This window comes from Neopsephotus bourkii, unplaced genomic scaffold, assembly GCF_033783945.1.
Source record: "Neopsephotus bourkii isolate Nb327-2 ecotype Australia unplaced genomic scaffold, CSIRO-AGI_Nbou_v1 NB_1399, whole genome shotgun sequence".
NCBI classification, from domain to species: domain Eukaryota; kingdom Metazoa; phylum Chordata; class Aves; order Psittaciformes; family Psittacidae; genus Neopsephotus; species Neopsephotus bourkii.
This window is the reverse complement of record NW_026901876.1, coordinates 161694-174105: the sequence shown is the minus strand read 5'-3', so window position 1 is coordinate 174105 and position 12412 is coordinate 161694. Positions and strand designations below refer to the sequence as shown.

Genomic DNA, 12412 nt, shown 5'->3' with positions numbered 1-12412 from the left:
AATTACTCCTCAGCAGCAAAAACCCTTTTAAATCCACCAGGTTTTTTTGGGATGCTGAAGGTCTGAGGCGCCTCTTTCCCTCCTTCCCTTGGGAACACATCCCAGATTTTACCCCATCCAACCTTTGATCTTCCAAACCCAGCCGGAGCATCGGAGGTTGCGGCGCTGAGATGCTTCGTGGATGATCTGGTGAGTAGATATTCATTTATTTATCCCCTTTAAAGCACCGAGGAGGTTGTTTTGTTCTGAAGTCACCCCAGGGTTTTCCAGCAGTTGGGAATTTCAGGGGGGGTTTTGCCAATGGTGCCCACCAGCATCCCGTGGGCCTGGGGCTTCACGTTTGAAAATGCATCACAAAGTGCAAATGCATCAAATACCCATAGAATCCTGGAATGGTTTGGGATGAAGGGAGCTTAAAGCTCATCCAGTTCCACCCCTTCCACTGGAGCAGCTTGCTCCAAGCCCCTGTGTCCAACCTGGCCTTGAGCACTGCCAGGGATGGGGCAGCCACAGCTTCCTTGGAATCTTCCCTTGCTTTTGCAAGGAGATGAACGTGACTTTCCTCCTGTAAAGCAGCCTCCCTTGCAGCAGGGAGAAGTGCTCCTTTCCTTTACAACACCATTGCAATGAAGGCAAAAGGGACATTCATTTGCGGAGGGGAACGGGATGGGACGGGACAGAAATACTGCAATACAGCCAATCTGGACACTTCTTTCTCAGGGAAAAACATATTGCAATAAGCAAATCATGCAAAATGGGCATTTCGTGGGGGAAAAAACACTCGGCAATAACAGCAGTGAGTGCATTTATTTATTGGGGGGCACACTCTGCAATAAAGGCAATATGTCCATTTACTTCACAGGGAAAAATCAGTGCAATAAAGGCAATATATACTTTTATTTCATAGGGAAAGATCACTGCAATAAAGGCAATATATACATTTATTTATAAGGAAAAATCAGTGCAATAAAGGCAATATATACATTTATTTATAAGGAAAAATCAGTGCAATAAAGGCAATATATACTTTTATTTATAGGGAAAAATCAGTGCAATAAAGGCAATATATACTTTTATTTATAAGGAAAAATCAGTGCAATAAAGGCAAAATGTCCATTTATTTCATAGGGAAAAATCACTGCAATAAAGGCAATATATACTTTTATTTATTGGGAAAAATCAGTGCAATAAAGGCAATATAAACATTTATTTATAGGGGAAAATCAGTGCAATAAAGGCAATATAAACATTTATTTATAGGGGAAAATCAGTGCAATAAAGGCGCCATGTCCATTTATTTCGTGGGAGAACCCCCCTTTGCACTAAGGGCAGTGTGCTCATGGGGGGGTGTGAAACCCCTTTGCAACAGAGCCTATTTCCCCCTTCCAACCCCCTCCTGCGCTTTTCCCTTGCCGAAACCCCCTTTTCGCCCTTTTCCCTCCTCCGCTCTCGCCCTCGCCGAGTCTTCCTGTCCTAAAGATGGAGCTGTGCGAGCCGCGCCGGACCCTGCAGCCTCTTCCTTCCCTAAAGCAGGGCGATTTCCCCCCCCTCTCCCTCCTTCCCCTTCCTGCCCGTACATGTGTTTCTGTTTTGTATCGCAGCCTTTTGCGCTGCGGGCTCGTATTTACATTGCAAGTGCATCGGGTGGGTGGGCGCCGAGGGAGGGCGAAGGGGAAAAGAGGGGAAGGGAAGGGGAAGATTTACCTCCTTTCTCTCCACGACAGGAAACACCGCCACAAACATTGCAAAGGCCCCGAGTTGTGGCTTGCTTTATGCTGCGCCCATCGCCCTAAAATCAGGTTTGGAATTTTGGGGGTGGGGAGGGGGGAGGGGAGGGATAAAGGGGGGATGGGAGGGGGGAAAAAGGGATGGTGGGGGGTTAAAATCCTGGGAAAGAAAAGGAATAGGGAAGGGAAGAAAGGAGAAGGAAGGCGGATCCACGTGGTGCTGGGGCCAGACAGGGATCCCATTGTTCCCAGCGATAATAAAGGGGAAATCAAAGGAAGAGTTAAAGTAAAGGGGGGGAGGGGAAAGCGGGGCCGCGCAGGGGCTGGGATTGGGTTTGGACCCCCCCCCACCCCAAACAGCATCAATCCCCCCCCAACACCAACCCCTCCACCCCCCCAACACCAACCCAAGCCAATAGCAAAGGGCAGCGGCAGCCGGAGCACACGCGGGGCCCCCCCGCGAGCAGGTGGGGTTTGGGGGGGGGGGGAGCGGGGACCCCCAACACCATGCCCCCCCCCGCACTGTTGGGGGGCGGGATCGTTGCCTCCGGGATGTTTTGTGCCCCCCCCTTTACAAACAGGCTCTTTGCGACCCCCCCGTTAATCGCGTACCCCCAAACCCTCCTTTGCCCCCCTAAATCCTCCGGTTCCCCCCTTTCCCCATCTTTATGGGTTCTTCCCCAAATCCCCCCTTTCTCCCCCACTTTTTGTCCCCATTTCCCCCCTTCCACCCCCCCCCCCCAGTGCAGTTCGGGTCCGGGGGGGTCCCCCCCCTTGTTCTCCCCCCTCCGCTCCGTTCCGCACCCCCCTGGGCCGGGCCGGGCCTGGCGGTGACGGCGGCTCCCGCCGCAGGCTCCATGCCCCGCAGGAAGGCGGCGGGGCCGCCCTGGGAAGCGGCCCCTGGGAACGGGGCGGCGGCAGCGGGGAGGCGGCGGCCGGGCCCGGCGGCGGGAGCGCGGCGCAGGCCGAGGCCTGAGCGCGGCGGCGGCGGCGCAGGAGCGGGAGGAGGCGGCGGCAGCAGCGGCGGCAGCAGCGAGGAGGAGGCGCCCCGGGAGCGGCGGCCCCGGGACGGGAGCCCCGGCGGGAGGAGGCCCGGGAGGCCCGGCGGAGGGGGAGCGGGAGCGGCGGGACGGGGCCCGAGCGTCGTCATCTGCGAGCCCGAGCACAGCAAGGAGCGCATCGTGAGGGACTCGGCACCCCCGGACCCCCCTTGTAACCCCCAGAGCCCCCCTTGTAACCCCCGGACCCCCCTTGTAACCCCCGGACCCCCCCCTTGTAACCCCCGGATCCCCCCCTTGTGCCCCCCCGGATCCCCCCCCTTGTGCCCCCCCGGACCCCCCCTTGTGACCCCCAGAGCCCCCCTTTTACCACCCTGACCCCCCCCTTGTAACTTCCCCTTGTACCCCCAGCACCCCCCATTGTAACCACTCTGTGCACCCCCTTATACCCCCCTGTACCTCCCCCTTCTATCCCTGGTACCCCCCCTTGAAACTCCCCCTTGTACCCTCTTACACCTCTTGCGTCTCCCCTTTATCCCCCTTGTACCCCCCTGTACCCACAATGCAGTCCCCCCATTGCACACCCCTAATGCACCCCTGTTCTGTACTCACTGATGCACCCCTTAGTACAGCGGGGGGGGGGGCCCCCCTGCATTGCAGCCCCCACTGAAACCCCAATACACTCTAATGCACCCCCCCATTGCACCCCTAATACCCCATATGACACCCCCCTTAGCACCCCCGGTGCACCCCACCATTGTACCCCCATCCAATCCCCCCATTGCACCCCCTTATGGCCCTCCCCTAGAGCATCCCATGATGTACCTCCTCGTGCACCCCGTTATAGTACCCCTTAATGCATCCCATTAACACCTTCCAACACCCCCCCAATGCACCCCCCTTTACCTGCCTTCATCTTGTGCCCCCAGCCCCTCTCCCAAGTTGCACCCCAAAGTCACACCCCAAAGTCACACCCCTTTTGCACCCAGTGCTCCCCCTTATTGAGGCACTTCATTGTGCCCCCCCCCCCAAGCCAGGGTTGCAGAAGAATGGGGTGCACTGGCTTTGGGGGTGGTACTGCAGAATGTCTGTGTCCCCCCCATGTCCCTGCATCCCCCATGTCCACAGCGTCCCCTGCATCTGCCTTGTCCCCAATGTCCCAGATTTCCCCCCATATTCCCCACATCCCAGATGTTTCCCAGTGTCCCCCACATCCTGATCTCCCCCATGTCCCTCAGATCCCCAGTGTCTTCCATGCCCTTTACGTGCCTCGTGTCCCCACGTCCCCTCTGTCCCAGATGTCCCCTCCATCCTCTTTGTGCCCCACATCCCTGATATCCCCATGTTCCTCCACATCCCCAGTGTCCCACATGTCCCTCATTATTCCTCATGTCCCCACATCCCTGTTGTCCCCCATGTTCCCTTCATCCTTGATACCTCCCGTGTTCCAAATAGTCCCCATGTCTCCCATGTCCCCTGCATCCTTGATGGTCCCTCATGTCCCCTGCGTCTTCCCAGTCCCCCATATCCCTGATGTCCCCATGTCCCAGATATCCCCCCCATCCCCAATGTCCCCTGTGTCCTCCTGGTCTCCCATGTCCCTGATGTTTCCCCATGTCCACCCCATCCCCAATGTTCCCCCCATCCTCAATGTTACCCATGTCCCCTGTGTCCTCCCAGTCCCATGTGTCCCTAATGTTTCCCCAATATCTCCCCATCCCCAATGTCCCCATGTCCCAGATGTCCCCCCCATCTCCACTGTCCCCTGTGTCCTCCTGGTCCCCCATGTCCCTGATGTTTCCCCATGTCCCAGATATTCCCCCCATCCCCAATGTCCCCCATCTCCCCTGTGTCCTCCCAGTCTCGTGTGTCCCTAATGTTTCCCCAGTGTCCCCCCATCCCCAGTGTCCCCCATGTCCCTGATGTCCCTCCATCCCCAATGTCCCCCATGTCCCTGATGTCCCCCCATCCCCAATGTCCCAGATGTCCCCTCCATCCCCAGTGTCCCCCATGTCCCCTGTGTCCTCCCAGTCTCATGTGTCCCTAATGTTTCCCCAGTGTCCCCCCATCCCCAATGTCCCCCATGTCCCTGATGTTTCCCCATAATGTCGCCCATGTCCCTGATGTTTCCCCATGTCCCTGATGTCCCCCCATCCCCAATGTCCCCCATGTCCCTGATGTTTCCCCACATCCCCCCATCCCCAATGTCCCCCATGTCCCTGATGTCCCCCCTATCCCCAGTGTCCCCCATGTCCCCGATGTCCCCCCCACCCCCAATGTCCCCCATCTCCCCTGTCCCACTGATGGTTTCCTGCTTCCTTGCAGAAGCTCGAGGGCTCCAAGAACCGGGGGCAGCTCCTCATCTTCGGGGCCACCAACTGGGACTTGATCGGCCGCAAGGAAGTGCCTAAGCAGCAAGGTGAGGGCTCAGCCCGGGCCCGGCTCGCTCCTGGAGTCCCCTTTCCCACCCCACTGTTGTTAATTGATGCTTGATTGTGATTTCATTGATACCTGGGGCTTGTTCCTGCTGCAGTCAGGGCCAGCACTTGGGGCTCCTGCAGAGCAAACGGAGGCATTGCTGCTTCTTGAGGCCTTTATGGGGGATTCATTGTCCTGCTCATTTCCAGTGTGTTTCTATTTAATTGCTTTCATTAATTAGCATCTTGGAGGGGCTGTTCTACAGCTGCACCCTGCAGCCTAGGCCAGAAGTTGAGGTGTGCCATGAACTAAAGGCGCTGCTTATTGGGGGGCATTTCTAGTTCATTACTTTCCCTGCTGCATTTTAGTGCATTTTGGGTTCATTTCTTTGTTTCTGCTCATTTTTAGTGCATTCAGACTTGATTAATTCCTTGACTAATTAATTGGGAGGGGAAGTTGCAGTTGCGTGGGCCACAACTCCGGGTGCACCCATCTTCTCCAAAGCCAGATGAAGGCGCTGCTGGTTTTTGATGCGTTTCGATTGAATTACACATTCCCTGCTCCTTTTTGATGCACTTAATTGTAATTATAGTTTCATTAATTAATGGCTTTGGGGTTGGTTTGGGTTCTTTTTGCAGTTGCCTATCGGAATCTGGGCCAGAACCTGTGGGGGCCGCACAGGTACGGGTGCCTCTCAGGTATTCAGGTGCGGAGCGTGGTGTCGGGACCCTGCGCTGCTCACAGCCTGCTCATCACCACCGAGGGCAAGCTCTGGAGCTGGGGTGAGCACTGGTACCCCAAAACCACCCCCAGCCCCCGCTTTGGGCACACCAGGAGGCTTTGTCTTCCCGTTTTGCTGCGAAAAACACTGATTTTGGGTTAGGTCGCAATGAAAAGGGGCAGCTGGGACATGGGGACACGAAGCGGGTGGAAGCGCCGAAGCTCATCGAGGTGCTGGGGGGTGAAGCCATCGTGCTGGCAGCCTGTGGTCGAAATCACACCCTGGCACTCACAGGTAAGGAAAACCCTCTCGTGTTTAGGATCAGTTGGCTGAAATCGGCTCGTTTTGCCCCAAACACCTCTGCTTTTTGGGTCTTTAGTTGGATTCTTTGCCTTGCAGAGAGCGGCTCCGTGTTTGCCTTCGGGGAGAATAAAATGGGGCAGCTGGGGCTGGGGAACCAGACAGACGCCGTGCCCAGCCCCACACAGGTATCACTGCCCCTTCCCGTGCTTTCCCTCACCTTTTTGGGTGAAAAGACAGCAGATTTGGTGGGGGTTTTTCCGCTGAAAAATAGCCTTAGCAGAGCCCAAACCCCTTTCAGAGCATCCCACTGCGGGAGAGATCCGTTTGCACCTGCAGCTGGATAATAAACAGCAGAAACTTAAAATCAACCCCCAGATCTGAGGAATTTGGGGGTTTCTGTGTGGAAAATCAGCTTTTTGCCTTTATCTGCTTGTTTTTCCTAACCCCTTTTCTTGGTTTCTCCCGCAGATCATGTACAACGGGCAGCCCATCACCAAACTGGCCTGTGGTGCCGAATTCAGCATGATCATGGATTGTAAAGGAAACCTTTACTCCTTCGGGTGCCCTGAGTATGGGCAGCTGGGTACGGTGCTCTTTAGGAGTGGGATTTGCTAATTCCTTGGGCTGTTATAGGGTTGGGAGAGGGGGAAAAGCTCGTTGCCTCAGGTTCCCCATCTGGGCAAGCAAAGCATCACTCCTCCCATTCACCCCCAGCAAAAGCAGTGGGGTGGGAGCTGCGACTAGAAGGCGGTTGCAAGAGAAGGGGATTAATGCAGCTGGTTTGGGAGTAGTGGGATGCAGGGCTGGGGATACCCCGTGTTCATCCCAATACTCATCCCCCCCAGGGCATAATTCCGATGGGAAGTTCATTGCCCGGGCGCAGCGGATAGAGTACGACTGCGAGCTGGTGCCGCGCCGCGTGGCCATCTTCATCGAGAAGACCAAAGATGGGCAGATCCTGCCCGTCCCCAACGTGGTGGTGCGGGACGTGGCGTGCGGGGCCAACCACACGGTAGGCATCGGCTGCAGCAGCGCTAAGGAATGGCGTGGATAAAGGCTTGCAGCCTGGATTGAAGGGGAAAGAAACACTTGTGGGAGCTTTTAAGGATAAATGTTAGCAGGGTGTATGGGAGGATAAAGATCCACAGGGTGCATGGGAGGATAAAGATCTGCAGCACATATTTGAGGCTGGAGATGTGCAGTGTGTGTTTTAAGGAGGAAGTTTTGCAGCAGGCACTGTAAGGATGAAGATCTGCAGCCTGCAGTTAAGGGTCGAGACCTGCAGCCTGCAGTTAAGGGTCGAGATCTGCAGCCTGCAGTTAAGGGTCGAGATCTGCAGCCTGCAGTTAAGGGTCGAGATCTGCAGCCTGCAGTTAAGGGTCAAGATCTGCAGCCTGCAGTTAAGGGTCAAGATCTGCAGCCTGCAGTTAAGGGTCAAGATCTGCAGCCTGCAGTTAAGGGTCGAGATCAACCTGCAGTTAAGGGTCAAGATCTGCAGCCTGCAGTTAAGGGTCGAGATCAACCTGCAGTTAAGGGTCAAGATCTGCAGCCTGCACTTAAGGGTCGAGATCTTCAGCCTGCATTTAAGGGTCGAGATCTTCAGCCTGCAGTTAAGGGTACTGAGATTGCAGCTGTTAAGGGAGATTCAGCTGATTTGGTAGATTCAGTGATTAAGGTAAAGTTTTGTGCTGTGTATTTATGGATAGGTGTTTGCAGGGTGCTTTTAAGGCTTAAGATTTGTGGGGTGCGTTCAAGGGTCGAGGTTTGCAGCCTGCATTTAAGGATAAAAGATTTGCAGTGTGCATTTAGACAGATCTGTGTTGTGCATATACGTGTAAATACTTGCAGTGTGGATTTCAGATTTGAGGCCTGCATTTAAAGACTGAGATTTGCAGCCTGCATTTCAGGACTGAGATGTGCAGTCTGTGTTTAAGGACTGAGATTTGCAGCATGAATTTACGAATACATTCTTGCAGGTTGAATTCAAGGACAGAGATTTGCAGCCTGCGATTCAGGACAGATTTGCAGCATGAATTTAAGGCTGAAGATTTGCAGCACAAATTTAAGGACTGAGATTTGCAGCCTGCATTTAAGGATAAAGTTTTGCAGTGTGCTTTTATGGATGGAGATTCGTGTTGTCCATATAAGTATAAATACTTGCAGCCTGCGTTTCATTACTGAGATTTGCAGCCTGCGTTTCAGGACTGAGGTTTGCAGCCTGCATTTCAGGACTGAGGTTTGCAGCCTGCATTTCAGGACTGAGATTTGCAGCCTGCATTTCAGGACTGAGATTTGCAGCCTGCATTTCAGGACTGAGGTTTGCAGCCTGCATTTCAGGACTGAGATTTGCAGCCTCCGTTTCATTACTGAGATTTGCAGCCTGCATTTAAGGATAAAGTTTTGCAGTGTGCATTTATAGATGGAGATTTGTGTTGTCCATATAAGTATAAATACTTGCAGCCTGCGTTTCAGGACTGAGATTTGCAGCCTGCATCCAGCCCTTGCCGTACTCTGCCGTCGATGCCGTTTGCTGTGGCAGCCGCAGCTTTCCCTGCCCCGAGCCGGTTGGGTCTCAGCTGCTCCCGCTCAGAGGTGATGTTTCTCCATCCCCAGCTCGTCCTGGACTCTCAGAAGCGCGTTTTCTCCTGGGGCTTTGGGGGCTACGGGCGCCTGGGCCATGCTGAGCAGAAGGACGAGATGGTGCCTCGCCTGGTCAAGCTCTTCGACTTCCCGGGGCGCGGGGCAGCGCAGATATACGCTGGGTACACGTGCTCCTTCGCTGTCAGCGAGACAGGTCAGGCCTTGGGGGGGGGCTGAAGCATCAATCTGGGGTGGTTTGGGGGTGCGCTGACCGGGGATGCTGGGCTTTGCAGGCGGCTTGTTCTTTTGGGGTGCCACCAACACCTCCCGAGAGTCCACCATGTACCCTAAGGCTGTGCAGGACCTCTGCGGCTGGAAGATCCGCAGCCTGGCCTGTGGGTAAGTCCAGCCCCCTCCCAAACCCCCCCAGCTGCCTGGGGTTTTGGGGTGTGGGGTGGAATGGGGGGACACGGGGTCACCTTGCCTCGCATCCACTGCAGGAAGAGCAGCATCATCGTGGCGGCGGATGAGAGCACCATCAGCTGGGGGCCCTCACCCACCTTCGGGGAACTGGTGAGAAGGGTTTAGTGGGGAACCCCCAACCCCTTGATCCCCAAACCCCCCCTCAGCTGCTAGTGGGAGGGACTGGGTGCTTCCCACAGCTCCTGCATTGGTTTTCCCCCCTCTCCATGGGATGCACTTGACAGGGCTACGGGGACCACAAGCCCAAATCCTCGACGGCTGCCCAAGAGGTGAAGACCTTGGATGGGATCTACACAGAGCAGGTGAGTGGGGGGAACCCCCCAGTAAGTAAGTGCAGTGGCTGAGGCTGTACATAACTCATCACACCCATGGGGTGCTGGAGAGAGGCTGTGTAAGGGCCTCCCCTTGGCTAAATACAGCAGCTGAGGCACACACAGCTCCTCACACCCATGGAATGCTGGAAGGAGGGCACATGAGAGCCTCCCCTTAAATAAATACAGTGGCTGAGGCTGTACAGAGCTCATCACACCCATGGGGCGCCAAAGGCAGGGTGTGTGGAGGCCTCTCCTTGAATAAAGAGGAGGGCTGAGGCCATACACAGCTCATGACACCCATGGGATGCGTTAGAGGGTGTGTGAGGCCCCCTTTAAATAGCTACAGTGACTGAGGCTGTACACAGCTCATCACACTCATGAGGTGCTGCAGGGAGGGTGTGTGGGGGCCTCCCCTTAAATAAATGTCATCTGAGGCTGGAGACAACTCCTCACACCCATGGGGTGCTAAAGGGATGGCATCTGGGAGGGCCCACCTTAAATAAAGGTGGTGGGTGAGGCTGTACACAGCTCATCACACCCATGGGGTGCTGGAGGGGAGGGCACGTGAGAGCATCCCCTTAAATCAGTACAGCAGCTGAGGCCATACACTGCTCATCACACCCATGGGATGCTAAAGGGAGGTGGAGGGGGGTTCCCATTAAATGAACACAGCAGTTGAGGCAGTACACAACTCATCACACCCATGGGATGCTAAAGGGAGGTGGAGGGGGGTTCCCATTAAATGAACACAGCAGTTGAGGCAGTACACAACTCATCACACCCATGGGGTGCTGAAGGGAGGGCACATGGGAGCCTCCCCTCTAAGTAAATATGTCAGCTGAGGCCATACACAACTCACTACAGTGATGGGGTGCTAAAGGCACGGTGTGTGGAGGCCTCCCCTTAAACAAAGAGGAAGGCTGAGGTCATACACAGCTCGTGACACCCATGGGGTGCATTAAAGGCAGGGTGTGGGGGGCCCCTTTGAAATGCATGCAGCAGCCAATGCTGAATGTGGCTCATCACACCCATGGGGTGCTGGAGGTGGGTGTCGGCTGAGGCCATGCACAGCTCATCACAGCGATGGGGTGCTCAAACATGGCCCTGGGTGGCAGGGGCAGGGCAGGGGATGGGTGCTCGTGGCCCCGTGCCTCAGTTTCCCCATTGCCCTCCCGCAGGTGGCCATGGGCTATGCCCATTCCCTGGTGATCGCCCGTGATGAGACCGATGCCGAGAAGGAGAAGCTGCGCAAGCTGCCCGAGTACAACCCCCGCACCATCTGAGGGACCCCAAACCTGCCGGGACCCCCCAAAACCCAACCGGGACCCCCTCAAACCCCGCTTTTCCAAGCCAGCCATGGATTTAACTACCTGTTATCCCATTCCCAAAGCCTTGGGGGGGGTTACTTCCCCCTTCCCATGGCTTTCTGCATTCCCAACCGTAGCAGGATCTTTTGGCACATCCAGGCTTAGTTTTGGGGGGGTTATTTTTTGTTGGTTTTTTTTTTTGTAATTATTTTGATTTTTATTTGTATTTTTTCCCACCTTTTCTTTATTTTCCCTTTTCCCAGCTCCACATTCCCTGGCTGCGCCACATTCCCTGGCTGCGGGCTCAGGATACCATTGGGGACCTGAAGAGCAGCAGCAAAACGCTTTTTTCCCCCTTCTTATATCCCAATCTTTTAGCATTTTCCCATATTTCCCCCTGCTTTGGGTGCTTTCATTTTAGGGGGGGTCCCCCCTCTCTTCCAGCATCCCTGTTCCCGGAGGGATTCAGGATACACATCCCACCCCCCGCAATGGGTCAAACCCATCCCCAGCATCCTTTTGGGGCTCCCCTCCAGCTATCGCAGCCCTCGCCCACCCCAGGGAGATCTCAGGTATGAAGAGGGGAGCCCCTAAAAGCTCGTTCTTGGCATTATTGATTCATTAGGGTTTAATTACTGTTAACTCTGCCTGGTCTCAAGCCCAAAGCCCCTCCTACGACGCTGTGCACTGTGCTGGAGAAACGAGGTGCCTTTAGCAGAGCCTGGCTCTGCCTCCGCGCAACCCAAGGGTGGTTTTGACTTTGAGTTCTGTCTTTTTAGGGGTTCTTTTGAGTTATTGGGGGTGGGGGGTGTTTGGGGGGGCTCAGGGGCAGCATTTGCCCCGTTTGGGGAGTTTTGCAGTAAAACAAAGTGGGGTTTTTTCGTTTCCTTTGGGATTGGGGGTTGTTTTGGAGGGGGGGGTTTAGAGAGCGAAGATCCAGGATTGGGATTGCAGTTGGGTGGAAAAGAGGAAGATTCCACTTTCTTAGCAATACTCATTTTTGGGGGGTTGCGGCACAAGCGGAGCCGCAGCCCCGATAAAATGGGGTGAAGAAATCACCCAAAGCCCCACTTTTACCCCTCCAAAAAGCATCATTTTGGCTCCATCCTGCCCCGCAGCGACATGGTTTTAGCCTGGTTGAACTCCCCTTTCCAGGGAGGAGGCTCCGGGAAGGAGCCATGATCCCAAGGCAGGAGGATGTGGGAATGCAGGGCCTGGGTTAGTGCTGGAATTGTCTTCTTCATGGTTTGGTTTTTTATATTGGAGGAACTGTTTAAATAAAGGCTGTCATTGTGTACACCCCCTGCTCCCCCCTGCTGGTGATAGCGGAGCTCAATGGAGTGCATTGAACCCAAAGGATGTGGGCAGGGGGATGCCTTTTCTTCCCCAAAACCATTAGAGGGCACCATCCTGCTGCGGACAGCACCCTCCATCCCAAAATACTCCCTCCTCATCCACTATTCCATATTGCCCTGTAATAGGCAGGATGCAGACACATCCTGCACACACAGCTGAGCATTGGCATGCATGTGGCTTTACATGCATGTGCTTCTGTGCATGC

General features: G+C 55.0%; 1 protein-coding gene across 1 annotated transcript; it reads left to right on the top strand.

The window, feature by feature from the left end:
• Positions 1-1562: 1562 nt before the first annotated feature.
• On the top strand, positions 1563-12150 carry RCC2 (regulator of chromosome condensation 2). The gene is made up of 14 exons (XM_061367832.1): positions 1563-1644; positions 1725-1799; positions 2580-2908; positions 5051-5144; positions 5782-5925; positions 6027-6158; positions 6264-6352; positions 6636-6750; positions 7013-7179; positions 8781-8961; positions 9041-9146; positions 9248-9320; positions 9455-9532; positions 10723-12150. Exons 1-14 carry the CDS (start codon positions 1578-1580, stop codon positions 10825-10827), a joined length of 1755 nt encoding a protein of 584 aa, XP_061223816.1. The 5' UTR covers positions 1563-1577; the 3' UTR covers positions 10828-12150.
• Positions 12151-12412: the final 262 nt, after the last annotated feature.